Source organism: Polypterus senegalus, chromosome 16, assembly GCF_016835505.1.
Source record: "Polypterus senegalus isolate Bchr_013 chromosome 16, ASM1683550v1, whole genome shotgun sequence".
NCBI classification, from domain to species: Eukaryota; Metazoa; Chordata; class Cladistia; order Polypteriformes; family Polypteridae; genus Polypterus; species Polypterus senegalus.
This window is the reverse complement of record NC_053169.1, coordinates 75,082,818-75,104,525: the sequence shown is the minus strand read 5'-3', so window position 1 is coordinate 75,104,525 and position 21,708 is coordinate 75,082,818. Positions and strand designations below refer to the sequence as shown.

General features: G+C 37.6%; 1 protein-coding gene across 2 annotated transcripts in view; it reads left to right on the top strand.

The window, feature by feature from the left end:
- ugp2b (UDP-glucose pyrophosphorylase 2b) overlaps positions 1-21,708 on the top strand; it is a 67,273-nt gene that overhangs the window by 30,754 nt on the left and 14,811 nt on the right. For both annotated transcript variants that reach the window (XM_039738456.1, XM_039738455.1), the window contains exon 4: positions 17,233-17,418. In XM_039738456.1, the coding sequence (XP_039594390.1) occupies positions 17,233-17,418 (186 nt within the window). The remainder of the gene's footprint in view (positions 1-17,232; positions 17,419-21,708) is intronic.

Genomic DNA, 21,708 nt, shown 5'->3' with positions numbered 1-21,708 from the left:
AGAAACTGATTAATTAAACGATTTTAAGATGAAGTTTATAATGTTCTACTTTAATGACAAAATAAACTACGTGATTAAAGTGGAAATGTCGAGATTGAAGTTGACATTTCGTGCTTTTTCCCCACTGTGTGCCTTTTTTTCTCTGTACCCTAATAAGCTTTAATACGACACTCAGACAGTGGGCTACAACTCGGCTTTTCACGGCGACTTTGATATGTGACTTCTTTTTTATTTCCGGCACTGTGCGATTTTGTGAACTTGAGCTTTCAAGTTTCTCCAACACGCTATGTCACTTGATCAACTTCCTTTTGTTGATTATACCACGGTTTATTTGAACAAATAGTATGTTTTTCCTTTGCCTCCACTTGGTATTCGCTGAAATTCTTATATTTTCCCCCCGTGCTTTTCCCATTGTCTTTTCACAAAAGGCTGAGTTTAAGTGCGATTTATATTCATTTGCATATTCAAAGAGGCGTAATTCTGGGAGGGGTTGGGGCGTTACATAAAGCGCGTGCACGAGCGTTAGTTTTCACGCTGATCGGGATTTATGTAGCGGAAGAACGTGGAAGTTGGAGTACGCACAGATTCCTGCATCTGGATTTTTCTGTGCCTAAGCACATTTCGGCTTTTGTGCTTACGCCTTGTTATAGTGCGAGTTCTACGCACGGCGTTATACCCTGGTCTGTAATTTCCATAGAGAAACGCATGTTATGGGTATTTACTCTCTCTATATGTGGATTGATTTACCAGCTTAATTTTTCAGGACCTTATTACTATTTTATCACTAATATCAGCAGGCATAAAGAAGCTCATATCTTTGTTTTTCCATTATAAGCAAGAATGTTCAAAAAGGCATCCCTTGTGCATTGATAACATCAAATCTTAAGTGACAGATATTGCGGCGTTTTATGGAAGATTTGAGGGAAGTGACTGCTGTGCTAATTTGGTTTTTATACAATATAATGTATATTTAACATAGATCCTGCTTAACTTTCTACATGATATCCATTTTCTTTTTTCTTAGTTATATATGTACATGTATATGTATATGTATGTAGTGTGTGTATCATCCAGCCGTTTACACAGTAAAAATGTTCAGACTGGGAGGATTGTGGTGTTTGTGTAGGTAATGTCCACTTGCTCCCAATTGTTCAAAAATTTTATTTGCTTATTCATTCATTATTACAGGTGATTATCATGTCAAAACAGTCTTTCCTTTTATTGGTGATTGGACTTACCTACTTAAAAAACAGTCCTGAAATATTTTCTTGAATTGTTGTTCTTGAGAAGATTTATTTTTGGTGTTTCATTATTCAGCTGTTGCTATAACATCACTTTTTCCTATTACTTTTATATCTTTTATTGGCAGACAATTTTGAACCGCATATATCTTCACCATCATGTGGCTCAGCTTCTATTAAAACCATCAAATCTTTACATTCTCTTCTATGTAATATTACTATACCATCCACCTTTCCGGTCTTCAAAATAGTTTTCCCATTTTAATTACATTCATTCCCATCTTGGGAATGCAGAGGTTTGTTGTAGTTGTTTTAATATGTACAGATCCAGTTAAACATAAAATTTGCAGGTCATGTAAATTGTTTTTTCATCATTGAGACCAAATAAAGTCATGCTAATAGTATCATTTTGAAAAATATATAATTTGTGCTCATGTCACTATGAGGTTTACCTTCTTATGTTAAGAACATTTGTAATTTGCTTGCAGAAGTTTTCTTTACAGAAAATCCAAATCGCTTTATTTAAACAACCTTCTCATATGAGAATTGTGATATGTTACTTTAAGAGGATCTGCAAAGCAATGCTATTGAAGGCGTGTAGAAATGGGCTTAGCTGCTGTTTTCAGTATTCTGGGTTAAGTAAAGGAAGAAAATTGGTTGTACAAGGAAAGAAAATTTAAAAGGCTTTAAACTTCACCGTCTTCTTCTGTTGTTGTTCCAGGTGCCTATGACAGGTGTAAACAGTGCTACTCCACTTACTTTGAATACTGTACCAAGGGAATTGTGTACTTAGATGTGATATTTTTCTTTAAACCACCTGTCAAGAAACATTCCTTTCAAATACAGAATTAATAGTCATTTCTGGGCTGCTGAGCAATGTCAAGTCCATAAGCTGCCCTATAAACTTGTAGCCCTGTTGTGCCCATCTAATGGCCAACTCCTCTGTGTTGTATTCTTTTGGCTTTGTTGAAAATTTATTTGTAAGCATTTTTGTTCACTAATTTATTGTACAAACGTTTAGTTGAGCTCTACTGTAATTGTTTTTCTTGAAGAAAGGCAGAGTGATATAGCTGGTGTCTCTGCTGCCTTACCAGTGAAGAATTCTGGGTTCTGCTCAAGTTAATTGGGGACTCTAAATGTGCCCGTTGTGATTGCTGTGTGTAGCTTGGCATTGGACTTGCATCTTATTTTTGGATGTTTCCTGCTGGGCTCTGGCCTCCTGCCACCCTGAACTAGGTTAAGCAAGTTTAAGAATGTTATTTATTTTGTCAATGGAGATATTGGCACACAGCCAAAAGTGATTAAGCAATTACAGATACTTCACAAGAATGTAAAATTTCCAAGTATATCATTTTTTGTTCTGAATTAGATGACAAGAATTCTATTGAAACAAGGATGTTGTGGTTTTTTGTTTCTCTGTGCTTATTGATAAACTATTAGGAACTTGGCTGGATGCCTATGCTGTCTTCTGAGGAGCTGGTCACGGCTATAATGGGCAGTGCATTATTAATACATGTTCACAGTCTCCAATACCAGTCTTTTTTTCTGTTATGGTTTCATGAACTCGGATTAGAAGTCCGGCAGTGATGGGTGCTTAACAGCATTACTGGTATCCTGACAACAAAGCCGTTTGGCTGCCCATTCAAGATCTTTCTTTACCCAAGTCATCACATGCAACGATGGAAAAACAACCAATAGGATTATGTTTTAAATTGCTAACCCTGTGTAAAGCTGTGAAACCACTGAAATCCAGTGAGGGTCCCAGTGGGCTCAAGTTCAATAGTCGTTTACTTTTCACTTTCCATTAGGACAGTGGAGATTTAATTCTGTGTTGCCACTGTACTTTAAAAGTGTTACCTGCATGTATTTTTATACAACAGTTTGGAGTATCAACCAGCAGTGAGTAAAGCACAACAATTTCAAATATTTATATTAATACATTTTCAATTAAAAAGAAAAAAGGAAGTTGATCGGTTATTTACTAAATTACTAAATGTATTATTATACATGAAAGAGGGCACTCTTATAGTGTACATGAACTCATGATGACCCCAAGGAGGCTAAAACATTGGGGGGTGAAATATGTTTAACAAGAAAAGGAAACAAAAAAGATGATTTAACAAAAGAAAGCAAGCAAGCAGCAAATAAACAAGGAACATAGAAAGCCCACTGTCTCTCGGAAACTGCCTATACAGGTCTTGGAATTCATTCTGTCAGGAGGGGAGTCCCCACTTGACCAACTTGAAACCTGGAAGAACCTGATGAGTCATTTAAACTCCCAACTGTCTGTCTGTCCCAGTAACTGGGGGTCTTCTATCAGTCTAGTTCTTGCTCATGCTCAGCTTATGACTGACTCCCTTGTCTGTTGGCTTGAGAAAAGTTTACATTCCAGCTCGGGACAACTTTCAGGTTAATATCTTCAACCACTTTATTGTTTAGGGATTTTTCTTGATATTCCCGAGACAGGTAGCATTAATAACTGCCAGATGGCCTGTTAGTGTTATGCAACTGGGGTTTCTGTATTCTCTCCAGAGGCAATCAGCTGTTGTCTAGTGATCAGAAAATTTCTTTCATTCCTCCACTCGTCCCTTTGATCATTCTTTTAATTAGGTGCCCATGTCGTAATTAGTCTTTTTTATAGAAAATATACTGCAACACCTCTTACCAATGGCTTATTATGCGATGTTTCAGCCTGTGCAAATTTCTCTGTGTGTGCAAATGTCCAGTTGACATCATTCACTTTTTCAATGTTGCTTGTTTTCAGTTGTTCTGTTCATCTGCATAACCAGATTAGTCTGCGTCATTTAAAGGCAAGATTGTAGTTAACTCTGCAGTTATTATTACTGATAAGAACTTTTTCACGAATGCACTTGTTGTGACCGACTGCTTATGATTTTTTTTTCATGATGTCTTGATTTGGAAAAACAACCTTATGGATTGTGATCATGTTGCTTATTCATCATAGGACCAATTTCTTTCCCCATTAACAAATATATTTGTGTACCTGGCTGCCTAAATCCATTTGATTTTATTTTCTGTAAAAATAATGTAGTTGGGTTGGTTATTATACAAACTTTTTTCCAGGACTTTCGATTATTTTTCTGCAGTTTCCTATGAACGAAAAACTATTACATGACATTCAGACATTTTGTTCTTCATATATATATATATATATATATATATAATATAGAGATATAGATATAGAGATATATATATATATAGATATAGATAGATATAGAGAGAGACAGCCCGTTACAATAACGGGCGCTAGAACAGTATTGCATAAACATTATTAGGAACAGTCTATATTAAATGGCAAGGGACCTTGACCTCATTCTGTTTGTTGTCTTAATTTTTTTGTTAAAAATATTTTTGCAAGAAGCATAAAGTAAAATAATATTAAAAATAGAAACGTATATGACAATACAGTAAGTATAATTAATATTGCCTTAGTGTAAAACTTTATAACAATCTGTAATACACAATATCTGAAGAAGATATTTAGGAAAATGTTTTTATTTTTTTTACCTCAGGATATTTTTCAATAAAATTTCATTGTAGACAACATTTTTTGTAAACACTCTTGTTCAGGACCATCTACAACGTTGACAACAACATCTGTAAAACTTCTAACTCTTGATAATGCAACATAGTATAACTGACCGTGGCTGAATACTGGTTCTGGCAAGTAAATGGCAACTTTTTCGAAGGTTTGCCCTTGAGCTTTAATAATTGTTATGACAAAGGCTAATGTAACTGGAAATTGTTGCCTTCTTATGGTAAAGGGTAAATTAGTAGAGGATAGAGCCAAATCAATATGGGGAATATTCTGACGCTCATTTTCTTTTTTACAATGGATCTATTTGCTCGTATTTTTATTTGTCGTTCAGCCTTTCTTTTGTTGATGTTTACTTGCTGAGCTGACCGTTTTTCCAGGAGATGTTGCTTACATACGATTTGAGTGTCTGTCTCTTTTGTCCTACTTGACGTGTCCTTTTTTTTGGGTGGCATGTTGTTAGTAGATAGTTAGTAAACATGCACTGGGCAGTATATGTGGCGTCTCCCCAGCAACGGATTTTATGTGCGCGGCCGCGACAACCCAATCGGCACGCTCCCCAGCAATGCTGTCCATTATTTGCTTATCATGCGCCGCTACGCCATTCACTGTGTGCCCAGCTTCCAGTGTGTGTGCGTCCACGATGCCGGTCGTGCATGTTGCACCGAACCTCGCACATGCGTACTTCACCAAAAGACACACACACACCGACACCTGGACACACACAGGGGTTTTATTAAAGAGGATATATATATATATATAATGTATGTATGTGTATACTGTAATTACACTGCACAACATTTTTTTTTTTTTTTGGAAAAGTCTTGCTTCCTGAAAAGATTTGCTGATTGTGACAGGTACCTACTGGGTATGCACAAATATAGTTTTGGTTTTACTACATAAGGTATTAAATTCAACAAAATTAAAAGTGTTTTGCTCCTGATTTTGTTTTGTATTCAATGTGTGGTGCATCACGTTGCAGTGTCCAACAGTAGTCGGCAAGCATTGACGGATTCCAGTTGCCCTGGTATCGTGTCTCTTCATTGTAGCAGTGTCCTGGTGAAACCTTTCACCGTGTTCGTCACTGACAGCACCGAGATTTGCGGGGAAGAAGTTCAATTGTGAGTGGAGGAAATGAATCTTGAGTGACATGTTGCACTTCATTGTCTTGTATGCTTTGAGAAGTTTGTCTACCAGCTGAATGTAGTTTGGGGCTCTGTAATTGCCCAGAAAATTGTCAACAATGTTTTTAAAGGGTTTCCAGGCAATTTTTTCCGGCCCAACTAACAGATCTTCAAACCGCTTGTCACTCATAACATGTCTGATGTGGAGTCCAACAAAAATGTCCTCTATGATCTTGACGTCCGTTATTCTTGGGAACATCTGTCTTAAATAACGAAAACCTTTGCCTTCCTTGTTCAATGCTTTCATGAAATTCTTCATGAGTTCCAGTTTTATGTGAAGAGGAGGCAAAAATGTCTTTGCCGGGTCGACAAGCGATTCATGTGCCACATTTTTCTGTCCTGGAACTAACTTTTTACAGAGTGGCCAGTTCTGTCGAGAATAGTATGACTCTTTGGCACGGCTGTCTCATTCACAGATGAAACTACAGTACTTTGTATAGCCAAGCTACAGTCCTAGTAACAGAGCAACAACGAAGATCTCCACAGATATTCCAGTTGTGCCTGCTATACTGGATGTGCTTCAGCAACAGTTCCATATTCTCATACGTTTCTTTCATGTGTGCTGCATAGCCAACAGGTATTAAAGGATAAACGTTGCCATTGTGTAGCAGAACAGCTTTCAGGCTTAACATTGACGAAATCAACCCAAGGCTGAGAACAATCCTTGAATGTCACAACAGAAACAGAGACTGTTGACTTGTACAAAAAATTTTGTAATATTTCAATGTCGGCCTCGAAACACAGAAATTTTCGTACCTGGCGACAGCAAACACCATTCCTGTAGTCTCGAACCCAGCAGCTCGGCTTTTGCTTTTGACACACTCAAATCTCTGACCAAATCGTTCAATTTATACTGTGTTATCAGATGTGGATCGTCTGATGAGCATGGTTAAAAATCAGGGTCAATGTCACTGTCCGTACCCTGCATTGCAGTTTCTTCATCTGGTTCGTCTAAGGTCCAATCCTCTGGTGGTTTCGGAATTGGAAGACTGTCGTCATGTGGCACAGGTCTCATTGTTGAAGGCAGATTAGGATATTCAATTGACTTCTTGTTTTTGGTCAGAGAAACCAGACACATTAGTCAAACAGAAGTAACAGTGTTCAGACCTGCCCAGGATGTCAACTTCCACAGAACATCTTCCAACCTGGCCTGATTCCATGCCTGGACATGCCGAGGCTGTACAAACTGCTGTTGATAAGTCACTTATGGGAGCGAAAATGTTTCAATACAAATATAAGAATAAATCATGACAAAACTAAAATGGTGCATGATGGGTAGATTTTGATGTGATATTTGTGATCAGCACCCAAAAATCTATAAGAAACACCCAATAGTGTTCAAGAAGCAAAAACTTTGTTGTGCAGTGTTGTGTATGTGTGTATATATGTATATAAAATATACATATTTTGTAATTAATATTTTAGTTGCATTTTTATGTCATTAATTAACAAACCACTTTTTAAAAAGACAACCTTGGAAGAAGGTTTATGACCTTGCAATCACAGGCTTTCCACTGACAAGATTAGAGTTATGGTGAGCTTTTTCATTTTAATACAGTCGTGTGAGTTATGGCACAGGGCTTGTTTGTTTGACAGGCCCCAGATAATTGAGTGGTTGGCTTCTGAATTTGTGCCACTAGTGTAAAGAACGGGACTCATTATGAATAGATCATCTCTCCATTAAGGATAATGGTTGGGATTTGAAATGCTATTTGCTAAGGTCTCCATGTGAGAAGATGTAGCTTTAGCGCTATACAAAAAAAGGACCCTTAAGTAATTAAACCGCTTTCATGGCCATATAACTTATTAAAAAAAAAATAGATACTACTGTTTATTTATTTGAATAGCAGTTATTTAGTATTTTTTTCTCATCAGCAATCAAACTGATCTCCCTGCCAGTATTACATATTAAATCCTCCACTTACTGTTTTCACTTGAAAGCACAATGTTGTTTGGAAAATATGACTTAATATGGAAATTTTACTGTTAATGTATTGTTTTCATATCCTTTGTAACCTTTTGTTCTTAAACTCTCTGAAATGATGAGCAGGCCAGAAGGCTGATTTTAGTCAGGTCTGCTCATCCTCCTGTCAGAATCTCCCAAACCTTTGTTCATATTTTAGTAGTGTAGATTAGATATACAATAGCCACGCTGGTGGGTAGTAGTTTTGGTCCTAAGGAAACACCTCCTACTTTTCATACCATCTTGGTTCTTCTTAGTCATGATAGAATAGATTTCATTAAAATCTGAGCGGGGTGAGGGAATGTTTTAAGTTATTTCTAGTAACATAATGTCCATATTGGTCACATCTGAGCTTTGTGCTATGATTCGGAGTCTTGATATTCTTTCCACACACAGGACACAAGAAATTCCAATGTTGACCAATATGAGGACATCTTTGAAAACTGATTATTTCACAAGTATCAGAATGAGCTGGTCTTGTCCCAGGTGCACAACACTATCACATGACAGTGTCTTTTAAGAAGCTAGAGATCCTGAAATCTATCTAAAGTCCTTGACCAATGCCATACCCATGATTTTTGGCCCACAGAAAATAGCCTGGTGAGCAGCAACAACAACGAGTGCTGTGTTTATTCTGTAACTGTTTTTTCACTTTTATTTTAATGCCCAAATGTACATAAATCACAACAAGAATGCAAGCTGATATCCTGCCTAAAGATGCCACAGTGCAAAGCGTAAAGAGGAGTGCACTAATATGTAGTTTTTCTAGTCAATATGGAAGTGTGATACAACTCATAGGAAGTATTTTATTTTAGACTTGTAGCCTATCTCTAAGCATCGTCAAAGAGAGGGGTGCATTTTAGACCTCTGGGGCAAGTCCAGTGAATAGGATTAAAGGGGTTATAAACTGATACAGAAGCAAACCATCATAGCTGTTACCAGTAAAGTTGTCTACCTGCTTCTGTGTTTTGTAAGTATGTTTTGTGGTGAATTGTGTGATCAATGTAAATGCATTAATATTTTACCCTATAATAAAGGTGAAGTGTACATTTTCTGCCTTCAGGAGGAAAATGGCAATAAAAGAATGTGTTTAATCAATGTGTACTAGAGTTTATGAAGAAATGATGACCTTTCCCTTTATTTTAGACACAGTAGTCTGACCTGCGTACTGCAGTCTTGAGTGACTTCAGCTGCAGTATTTTTTCTTTCTCTGTGAAAAACGTGTATTTATAACAGAATAAAGAATTCAGCCTTCAAATGGAGAGAAAGGAGCTAGTCAGTCGGCATTAGCAGGAGACTTGATTTTTTTTTTTATCTAGTAGTGTTTGTGAACCACACATTTCATATCAAGCCATTTGTTCACTGTAATAAACCAAAATAAACTCTAAACTGGCCCTCAAATGCTGAACTTAAAGAGAGACAGTTTTGTTTAGGCATTTTGTGCATTTTGATAGGCATTTGCCATCAGCAAGAATGCCGAAGCATTGTGTTTTGCTGTATAAGTACCTATAATATGCTTGGCTCTGGGTTCCAAAAGATGGCGCAACAAAATGCAGGTTGTCTTCAGAGTGTTGATGATGCATCGCAGTGAATATACAGCAATACACCCTGACACTCCTCAGAAACGATCTGTATTACTAACTCATATCGGTACACATCATTCAGGCTCACCAGATTCATGTGTCCTCTCCACACCACTAAGAGCTTCAGCTTTGTCATTTAGACATGAAATCACATACTGTATGTACAGATGTATTGCATTATCAGCTCACCTATAAAGGTGCCAGACTGTAAAATGAAGCAAGCAAGTATGTAAATCAAAATCTGGGAAAGAGAAGAGGAAATGTCTTTTCATTTCAAGGGTTCTTTAGATCAAGTAAATATCTACTTTTTGTGTTTTGTTATTTAAGTATTTTCTTGCACAGCTTTAATTTAATACTATGGATAAACAGTTTTACTTTGCAAATTACTTGCCATCCCTAGTTACCTAGCTTCCCTGTTTATGTTTTGATTGGCTTTCTCTTTAGAATTATTGAATATTGGTAGTGTTCACTGAGTTTTTTTCCCCCTCATTTATGTCCCCTTTGTCTGTCAAATGTATAAGCTTATCAATAACTCTGCCTCTAAACTTTCTCACATGGCCCAGTTCAACAAGATCAGTGGAATATTTTGTCTAGTATCAGTTGACTGGACATGGTATACATTGAACAATTTTTACCTAATGTTGCATTATTTTAAAGGATTATTTGTACTCTTTGGTGTGGATGGTCTAGGATGGGTTCTGTTTAAATAGCGTAGGCTTGAAGTCATTTAAATTTGAGAAATGTACAGTATATTTTGTATAAAAATCAGGTTACATATTATTAAGTATTACAGATATTTTATATAAAAAATGAGAAATGCAGCTTTTAGTTTGAGCAGAGCAATTTTCTCCCTCACAAATACACATCACTGAGCCTTTCAGCAACTCTTTAAAACATTGAAGGAAGGATCTCTAGTGCGTGCTTGTTGTGTGGGTGGTGGTGTGTGTTTGTGTGCGCACCCTGTGGTGGGCTGGCACCCTGCCCAGGGGTTTGCTTCCTGCCTTGCGCCCTGTGTTGGCTGGGATTGGCTCCAGCAGACCCCCGTGACCCTGTAGTACGGATATAGCTGGATGGATGATCTGGGGTATAGTATTACTGTATAGCCTTAGGAAGCTGTTGTGTATTTATTTATTCCCCCTTTTTTTTTTTTTACACCCCCCCCGCTTTGTTCTAGTCCCAGTGTGACTGTGCAATGAAAGTGTATTGTTTACTGCAGTGCTATTTGCAGTAATTTATAAATAGTACATACTAAATTGAGATTAGTTGCTCAAAAGAAATATGTCAATGACATTTTGTGAAGGGCAAGGTTATGACCGACCGGTTTCTGAGAGTGATGCCTTGCCATTTGAAGAGATGCATTCCTGTTAGCTGGCTAAATTCGAAACACTATATTTGTTATCCCGTCTGAGGCTCGGCATATTGCTATGCTTCTGCACAACTCAAGCAAGAAGAAATTGGACTAGGCAGTGGAAATTCCTTTTGAAGACTAAAGACCCCTTTATGGTGCTCCAGTTACAAACTAACAACTTACTTTTTGGGCTGGTTTTAAAAAAAAAAAAAAAAAAAATCTGCTTCCTGTTTCAAAACTTCAGTTGGACTCCCAATACTGTGATCTTTCATGTCATTTCAGTCTCCTCTATCATCATTTTTGTTTTACCAGATTCTCTTGTAATGATATTCTAAATCAGTCCTCATTTTTTGAACAATTTATATAATATAATTTTATCTTCATTTTGTAAACCTTATGTTGGCGTCATGAAGTGAGACAGCTTTTTTTTTTTTTTTCTGACATATTTTGGGACTTTCAGAGGTTATCACAGAGGTCTTCCAAATGAATTGTTATTATATTGAGATTGTGACACCAGTGCACCGATATCTATCTTCTCTGTTAATCTCCAGTGTGCTGTTCTCACAGAATCAGCTATCTGGCTCGCCACATTTTGTCTTCAACAGTAATTCTGGGCGCAGAGTTGGTCTGCTGTGCAGCAACATGTCACCCGCTCCATTCTGATCACTGTAAAAGTTGTTTTTATAGTAACTTCATAGACCGCATATGCCACAGAGATGACCTGCCCCATGAGAACAAATCTTGGCTGCTTGGAATGCAGGACATTGGATGTTGGCTCTGAGATTTGCATACTTCTATACAATAATGGGTTCCTTATTCTAATAAAGACTGTATTGCACACTGGTGTAATTCTGATATATTTTTTATATCTTTGAGAAGTAAATGTCATTAAAGAAAAATATTAGCAGCCAAAAAAATCGCCGCCGAATCTATTTTACACCTTCCTCATGCCAGAGTGACACCTTAAAATCTTCAATCATGACAAAAGTCACACCTGATGTTGCAATTGACTGGGGGGTACTGAGCATATGCCATTGGTGACCTATTTTACAAGGTGGATTTAGTATGCTGTCTTTTGTTAAACAAGTTGACAAGTGAAAATTCATATTGTCTTCATCTGGTCATTCAGTTCATTTCCCAAATATTTTTTCTTCTTGGCTTTCAGTGTGTAGTGGTCCAGTGACGCACAGATTCACACCATCGATGGGACAGTGATTTATTCATTTTTTTGGTAGGGACCCACCCAGCCTTGGCCCGACCCACACTCACTCACGGACAGAGACGGGAATCCACGAAATCAAATAAATGAATGAATAATATATTAAATGGAAATTAAATACAAACATCAAAAAATCAAATAATCCTCCCCTTCTCCTTTAGTGATAACAAATACAACACCCACAGCAGTGTCCATGAATCAGTCCATAAGCAGCAGTTACAGAAGAAGTGGCATAGAGCGAAAGATGACGATACCAGGAACAGCTTTCAGTAAGTAAAATAATAAACAGTCACATCCTGATGTGGAGAGGGGTGAGATATGTTGGAATGCTCCCTCTGAAGATGCACGACGACCAATCCACCATTATTCACACAACAGGCAGGTACAAGATAGTCCATACATCCTTATGGGTTCACGATCCAGGGTATAAACGATATTCCACAGGGCTTATGTTTGATGAGACAAACAAGTGAACAGAAACACAGACAACCCTTTTCTTTGCTGTTTCACTGGCTCCTTTTCAAGATTTCCGCTGGCCCGTCTTGTCCCCAGCAGCCCCTGCTCCTGTTTCAGATGTCCAATGAGGGCAATACCCTCGGGCAGCTGGGAAGTGGAGTCCATTAAGTTGTAGCACTGCTACACGTGTGAAATAGGGGACACCATAATACTTTTTTTTTCTTTACATGCCATCTTCCAAACACTGACTTGACCATCACAAGACAAGAGTTGACACATACTTCTTAAAATTACCCAGACGTTTTAAGTGCACACAATTTCTTTTTGCCGCTTAGTTTCCACCTATCTTTAGTTGTAGGTCCATTTCTTTACTTTTTCCTCAGCCATCTTTAAAATCCTTTATCTTTGTGCAGCAGATTGGAAGCAAGGTAAATAGCACAGGTCTGCTTGGCAGCTACATAACTATTTTAGATTATAAACAATTTAGGATTACAGCATTAATTACAGAAATCAAAGATCGTAACTACATTTTGAGTTGGGCCTGTAACAATCTCTTGTGTATTTGACATTATGTGATCAGACTGCAAAGATTTCATCCCTTTAGTTCACACAAGCACATGATTGAACATAAAAAAATGGAACATGAAGTGAACTTCAAATTGTCCTGTCATCATGTAGTCACCGTATACTTTGGCCTTGAAATTGAGAAAACCATAACTAGTGTTTGCATTGTATGCGATTTCAGGTTTTACGGAGAAAATATCATCTGTGCGCTTTGTGAACATTACATATTCATTTCTTCTTGAGGGCAAAAATGATATAAAATGAGAAAAGCTGCAAAAAATGCAACTTGCGTACATTTCTTAATTATCTTGCAATTGTGATTAGACTGGGTAAACATTTCTTAAATACATTGTTAATATATGAATTACATGTGTAGTTCTATGGTGAGTCCAAATTTGGAATTGGAGAATGTCACACTTTTAGAAGAGAGGCCATGTAAATGTATATAAGCAGTCTATTTACTAAGCATCTTATAAAATTAGTTTATGCTGCAGAGGAGAAAGCTACCATGTTGTTGCCTGGACATAGGTTAACGTGCATTCAGAAGTGGATTTAATTCACATTTTTCAAATAAACACGTGTGTAAAGTGTTGTATAATTCCTCACAGTGCAGTACTAAGATTGGTGTACATAATTTGAAACTGTTTTTGTTACTGTGTTGGTAAATAACTGTGGAACATATTGCCAGCACTGTGTTATGACAAAAGATGTGGATGCAGTTTTTCCTCGCAGAAAATTTAGTTTGCTTATTGTTCTTGCTGACTCATTGCTCACCAAATCTAACAAACACCTCTTGAAATGACAGAAGTCATGTGATGAACAGTTCAGTTCTAGCATGGAGCCACATTTGAGCATCCATACAGCTCTCTTTATATGACCTCTGAGAGTTTGGAACGTCTGTTGTGGCAATATCCCACTTTCCACTTTGGCACAGTGTCACACATGTCACATTGGGAGCATCTACAAGGCTCTAGTAAGGTAAGCCATCCATCCCCAGCATGAGAAAGAAAATGGCCACCAATACCTCCTTCTTTTCACCCTGCAGACCAAAGAATAAGTCCCGATACAAATTGTGATGACACTTCAGCTTTTGCCCAAAGATCCTGCCTCTTCCGCTCTGGGTTCTATTTAAAGAATGATGCCACCAGAAGTTGGCATTCACTTGGGAACCCGTTTCTAAAAAAAGTACAGAACTCAGTGGAAGAGAATTATTTGCTGAATAAACCTGAAAGTTGCAGAGCACTGGCAAACCTAGGCTGCGCCAGGACATGAGGCACCTGTGAATTATTTATTTATTTATTTATTTTACCCAGGTGGTCCCCAACCACTTTCAATCTTTCTTGATTCCTCCCTTTACAAATACTGTAGGTGATATTGCACCTCAGCACAACTTCTTTGAGGAGCTGAAATCTGTTGCATTTTCACTTGAGATTGCTTTAGAATCGGCAAATAGAGGTGAGGAAAAAATATATATTTTCCCCAGTGGTTAGCATTTAAAACAATAAGTTTCAATGGAAACTTCAAGTTCCTCTTCAGCCATTATGCAAAATGTTTGTTTGTATACCTACTCTTCCCTTGATGTACTCGAGACTTGTGGCATGTTTTCTTTAAACTGTTGATATCCAGTTACAAAACATTAGCATGCAACTCACTAGAATATATGGACTATGAAACAAACCCCAGTGAATTGTTTGAGCAGAGTTCCATCGGTGGAATACCCAGAACAGTCGCGGGGTTTCATTTCTTCAGTGTGTCCTGGCTTTGCCCTGGGCTGTCTTTCAGCTGGTAATGTCTTGTGTATCTAAAATGGGAGGTGCCTGGGGCCATTCTAACTACATGCGTAAATGACTTTAGATAGTTCCCCTCAATTTTTGTCCTGCCATCTCTTTTTGGCTTCTTGTACTTGTGCTCTCATTCGTTTTGTCCCTTTCAAGAGTTTGTGTCCATAAGCCATAAAAATGACCAGCTAATTGCACGTTTCATTTGTGGAGTTGGTTCAGTACAAAATTTTTAAATGTCTGCAATGATTCATCAGTCTTCCTTATAACCACTTTTATACTCTTTGATAAACAGGAACCTGAGAAACTCAAACTCTTTCAATTGGGACAGCTGCTTACCACTTCCCTGTATGAAATAAGCCACAGTTTTTAGGCGAGGGCCTTGACCTCTGGTTTTTGAGGTTCTAAATCTCACCCCAGCCACATTACACTTGGCTGTGAACCATTTCAGTACACAAGAAGGCAGCATCATCTGTAAACAAAACAGATGCAACTCTTAGTTGCCAAATAGGATACACACCAAAATCATGGCTCACTTTGATATCCTCTTCATAAAAAGAGAGGAAACAAGATGCACATTTGCCACAGTCTAAGAGCTTGTTTATACTTCACGCTCAGAACGCTTACGCGCATGCATCATGGCTACCAGGCGTTCCCATTGTTCATTTGAGGTGTCCTCCAAGCAGGTCCTCAGAAATTTTACCTGATGTGGCTAAGAAAGGCTTCTGCTCCTTTTCAGTCTGCAATTTAAGTAAGAACTCAAGACAGCAGTTGTATGGATTTTGAATAGAACATTTATGATTTTACAAAGCTATCATAAAACATTATGAAAGGAAGAGTTAATACACGACCTTCAGTATATAAAGAATAAGGACTGAGAAAAATAATAAACTTTGTAGAAGAAAAAAAAAGTAACACTAGACCACCCAAAACTGAACCACCTTGTGAATGTAATTCTCTGAATCTATAAACGAGTGATAATTACGTATACAATAATCCCTCGCTATATCGCGCTTCGACTTTCGTGGCTTCACTCTATCGCGGATTTTAAATGTAAGCACATCTAAATATATATCACGGATTTTTCGCTGGTTCGACACTTTCTGAGGACAATGGGTCTTTTAATTTATGGTACATGCTTCCTCAGTTTGTTTGCCCAGTTGATTTCATACAAGGGACGCTATTGGTGGATGGCTTAGAAGCTACCCAATCAGAGCATGTATTACATATTAACTAAAACTCCTCAATGCTATAAGATATGCTTCCCGCGCTGTGCTTGTTTGCTTCTCTCTATCTTTCTCGCTCTCTCTGCCTGACGGAGGGGGTGTGAGCAGAGGGGCTGTTTGCAGAGAGGACACGGACGCTCCTCTACAAAATGCCGCTTTATCGCGGTGCTTCTGTATACTTAAAAGCACGTATTGATTTTTTGATTGTTTGCTTTTCTTAGCGAGCTCTCTCTCTGACATTCTCTGCTCCTGACGGCGCTCTTTTGAAGATAAGATATGTTTGCATTCTTTTAATTGTGAGAAAGAACTGTCATCTCTGTCTTGTCATGGAGCACAGTTTAAACGTTTGACTAAAGGGTGTTATTTCATGTCTAGAGGGCTCTAATAATGTTAACAGGGTGGGAGAATTTATAAGGGCTTAAAATATATAAAAATAACCATACAAACATATGGTTTCTACTTCGCGGATTTTCGCCTATCGCGATCGAGGAGGGATTACTGTAGTTCTTTTTGGAATAGCAAGAACGCTGACTTGGCGTTGTAATGTTAATACCAAAAAAAATATATAAATGTGTTTGTTTGTTTTCAAAAGATTAATAGACAAGTAGCAAAGTCCTGGAAAAGTAATGCAAGTTTGTTAGTGATGTTACTTGCAGGCAGAATTAAACGCATGCATTTTGTTTTTGGTACATGTCCATATTACAGGTATCAGTTCACTAAAAAAGTAATGAAATTGTAGAAATGCTTACGTTGATATGTTTGGTTTTTGGATTTTATGGTTTTGAAAACAATCCTGACATAAAGCTTATTTCAAGTGTCAATAAGACACCATCTGACATGAACCATCTTTATTAGGCAGGTTGAACTGCAATGCCAGGGTGTACAGGTGAGCAAAATAGACTTTTAGGAGGAAGTCCTGTGAGGTTAGGAAAGATAGCAGGTGGAAAGTCAGAAAATCTATAAAGGAAGATAAGTGAAATGAAACCATGCCTTGCTTATCTATGACTTGGTCAGCTTTTGCCGTCATTTATCCTTTTATAACAGTAGCAGATATTGAAGTGTGTTTTTTTTCTCTCTTTGTGCTCATTAAATTAAAAAAAAAATCTCTTTTCAGATTCAGCCTTATGAAAAGATCATATCCAGGGGTCTTCCAGATAATATCTCATCGGTACTGAACAAGTTGGTTGTGGTGAAGCTCAATGGAGGTCTTGGCACCAGCATGGGATGTAAAGGCCCCAAGAGCCTTATCAGTGTCCGAAACGAGAACACTTTCCTGGACCTGACTGTCCAACAGATTGAGGTAAGGCTTGCAGTACTGTTGTGTTTTAGTGCAATCAAATTCATAATCAAACATGTTCACAAGAAAACATGACTGGGTTTCAGAATTTATTATTGAATATTAAGAAATTTGACAAACAAGAGGAGACCATTCAGTCCATCAACCTTTTTTTTGTTTAGCTAATAGCTAAGCCGTCCTGATATCTCATGCAGATACTTCTTTAAAGGTGGTCAAGGTTTCTGCTTGACTACTTGGCTAGGTAGTTTGTTCCAGATTCCCACAACTCTTTTTGTAAAGAAGTCCTAAATTAACTTCCCCCCCTATTTTTTTGAAATAATGCAAGTGGTGCACCAAAATGAAGATTCTTAGTCAAAGTGGAATTTCAGAATTTACTATGGCAAATGCTAATTTATTTTTCTCTTTTTTTTGCCCATATGTTTTAGTGCCATTGCAAAAAAATCTAATGTAGCCTCCGGAGTGTAAGACGAGTTCAAGCATGGGTAAAACGTGTGCCGAAAGAAATCTCTCAGTCCAAAAATTTGTTTTAAAAATATTTAGTGAAAATTCAAAGCAAGTAATCCACACAAGAATAAAGAAAAACGTTACACACGTAGGATAAAATGCAAAAAAAAAGGAAAAATGGATCTTCTCTAAATTTAGCTTTTCTTGTAAAACTTCAGTTGTTTCTATACTTAAAGATTTTTAAGTTCTTCTTCTGTACGCCTTAAACGTATGGCAGAGCACTTTCAATTAAGTGCTTAGTCTTACATGTTTCTTAACACACAAAACACGCACACAAGGTATGCAATGCTCCAAAGGCACGAGAAGCACGGTTTAAAAACATATGCCCTCTACGCCAATGCTGATCACTAACAGAGAATAATGTTTAGTCAGAGCAGTTAGAAATAGCTAGAATATACCAATTATATTCAACTGATGGAGGTTATAGGAACCTCCCATAGATTATGCACTATCATTTTGTAAAATTTATGAATCTTATGTAACTAGGAAATGGCTCTTAAACCTAAATGAGATCAATTTCAGATTTGTAGCAAAATTTTAAAACTGCAAGTTGATGAAAAATCATTTTATTGTTGAATTTGTATTTTTCAGAGAGAGAGAGAGAGAGAGAGGTCAGGTTTCAAAGAGGATGTATTTTAAAAAGTGTGAACTGAAAATAGATAAATGAACACATAAATAAAAACAGTAAAAAAATACTGTTTGATAAATAACTAGTGAAACATGCGAACCTCTGGTCATATGTATTTTTCTGTATTTGTTGCTAATTTTGTATCCTGCACTTCATTTTCAGGAGATTGAGCTGCCCATCTTCCTATTACGGTGTTCTTCATTATGTTATTGTCCTTGGTGATTTGCATGACACTCGCCAGATATGACCGGTGTTTTTCTTTTCCACCATGTCATTTTGTTTGCCCGTCACTTTGCCAAAAGAACCCCAAGTGTGCAGGTCAGTTTGCCAAGGTTGCCGGTACCTCAGGTTTTTTTTCAATTACTAGAACATATCCGGTCCATAAGCTTTTGACCAAGATCAAGGTGCTAGGCTCAGTAGTTTGTGAGTAGTTGCGTGATAGATGAACAGATCCTTAGCATTTTATATTGTGGCCACCAGACGGGGCTCTAGACACCCATCCCTGACACAGACATACTCCCATGAAGCCTTGCAGGAATCTGTTCCAGGGGGCTTCCATCTAGTGCTCCGGAGAAGGTAGTGTCCTGTGCATGTCTGCTCCCCCGGTCCCTCCAATATATTGGCCTTCTGGCCGGGAATGGGCCACAGCTGTCCTTCATGATAAATATAAATGAGGACTGTATGAACTTCAACTAATGTAAAATATCCGTTCATGCTGACAAAAAAAAAAAAAAATCATCTTAAACCAGCATAAGAGGGTAATCTGCCAACCGGCTCGCCAATTTACCTTAACTAGAAGGACTACTCAACAGTGAGCTGGTCCATATATTGAAATATCTTAACCCTAACCAGCAGTAAATTGTCGTCTTCCAAAGGTTTATGTCAAATGCACTTTTTTATTAAGCTCAGCTTGTTTAAATAGTGTTGCTTTGCATCTTTGTTCTGTTTGTTTGATCCTTTCTTTTTTCTCTCTTCTTTCATTCGTTTGCTTTTGTAAAAGCACTGCAGTTTCTTGCATTATGTCACTACTGCTAGAGTTATAACCAAACCATTGCAATCTTCTCATGGTAGTGTCCGTGTCCCACAATACAAAGAATTGCAATATATCACTCATTCGCTATAAAAACGTATGCACTATTTGAAAGTGTCTCCGATAACCAGTACAGGAAAGTTAACAACAGTTGGAACATATTCTGAAAAGAAAAAAAAAAAAATGTATTCAGCCTAATAACAAAAGTGCCTTTTTTGATCTTTTTGGTAGCCATAAATTCTGTGCATCCAAAATTAATGCATTTTAATAAATAACTCATTAAGGTGGCACCCCTTATTAACATATTGTGTGTTTGGAGATAATGCAGTTTTAATTTTAACCGTTCCTTTTCTGGGGTCCACAAGAGTGAAATCCCATTGCATAATACTTAGTTTCAAGCAGATTGTTTGTAAACATGTGCGCAAATCTTTCCTATACAGTATTATTTTTTTTTAAATACCATTCATTTGGCCAAGTGTATAATTTCTTTTTTTACTAGCAGGGAGCCAGTATTTGCCAGTAAATATGTAACTGGCACTAAATTTAAACATACAACAGCCATTACCTCTTACATTTCACCAGACTGTGATGCTGTTTGCCTTACATTTGAGTATGGAAGAGGTGTTGGCGAGAGCAAGCAGTCTGAGTGTGGATCCCAGTGAAGTGACAGAGACACCGTATCATAAAAATGAAGCCGTACTTCAGATAAGACATAAAATCGAGGCCCTGACTCTCTGTTGTCATTAAAGATCTCTGGACTTTCTTTGTAAAGATTAGGGTTTATCCCAATGTCCTGTCTAAATTGCCCACCATAGCCTAGTCATTCTGGCCCCCTGTTCATCCCTTGTCTCTAATTGGCTATTTGTCTCTCACCCCTTTATCACCTAACAGCTAATGTTTGGTGAGTGTACTGGCGCAAAAATGGCTGTTGTCTCATCATCCAGGTGGATGCAGTACATTAGTGGTGGTTGAAGTGGGTCCACACTCACTATATAAAGTGCTTGGCATGGTGTGAAAAGTGCTATATAAAGAATTATGATTTAATTAAATGATTATTAATTGGACATACAGACACCATGTTTGAATATGATATTGTGCGTTTATCAAAAAACAAACAAACCACTGTTCTCTTTTCCCCTTGAGGACATGTTTGCCTTAAAAGTGCAATAGTTGGCAGAGTTCTTTTAAGTAAAGACTTTTTGTGTACTTTGCGATTTGTGGTTTATAGTGCAGAAATAACTTAACAGTTGCAGCATTCAGTTCACATTGCCAAAACAAATATGAGCCCAGCCACATAGTAGGTCTTTTTGATAGAGGAGTTCATTAATTCCGTTTTTAAGGCCCTCATTTACTAAAGGGCTTAGGCCATCTCCACTTTATAGGTGTTACTGTCTCTAAATTTATTTATTTATTTATTTAGCACTTTAAAAACAACATCAAGGCTGACCAAAGTGCTGTACAATAAAAACCCAAGATATCAGACACACAATAACTAAGGGTAAATGAAACAGAAACACGTAAGAGCTGAAGAGATTCATAATAAAAAGTATACAGATAGCCAACATATCATATCATGTCAAGTTAGAGTAAAAGAAGCGCTGCATTTTTGTAGCAAACCAGGCATAGTTCTTACAACACTATTTTTGATAGCTGCAGAGAAAGTGGCTGAACTCAGGATTGTTGGCTTAGAGAAGAAAATGAACCACTTAAATAATTCCCATTCAGAACCCTAGAGAGGAATTTCAGGTGGTCACATATCTACGTATTATTAATGATAGTTTCTGGTTTTAAAAATTTGCAGCGTTATATCGTTTGCCCTTAGTGGTTGAGAAAGTACTTTAGCAAGTCTACCTAGAGCTAAGCTAAAGCACCCTTTCTTTACCACAGCTGTAAAAAAAAAATTTTTGAGATCATCTACATTCATGAAAGGAGAGATTCTAGTGAGAAGGGCGCTACAGTAGGCTTGCCTTGCATAGTGCCACTGCTGTGAATTACCTGGTGACCCTTGCCCTTGTGGAGAGAGTAAGGCTCAGTTGTGCTTTTCTGTTACCTGGCCCTGGAGTGCTTTGCACCTACCAAGCATCGAAAAGGTGGGGAGGAAGCATGTGCCTGCCTGTCCTTATTCAGGTGA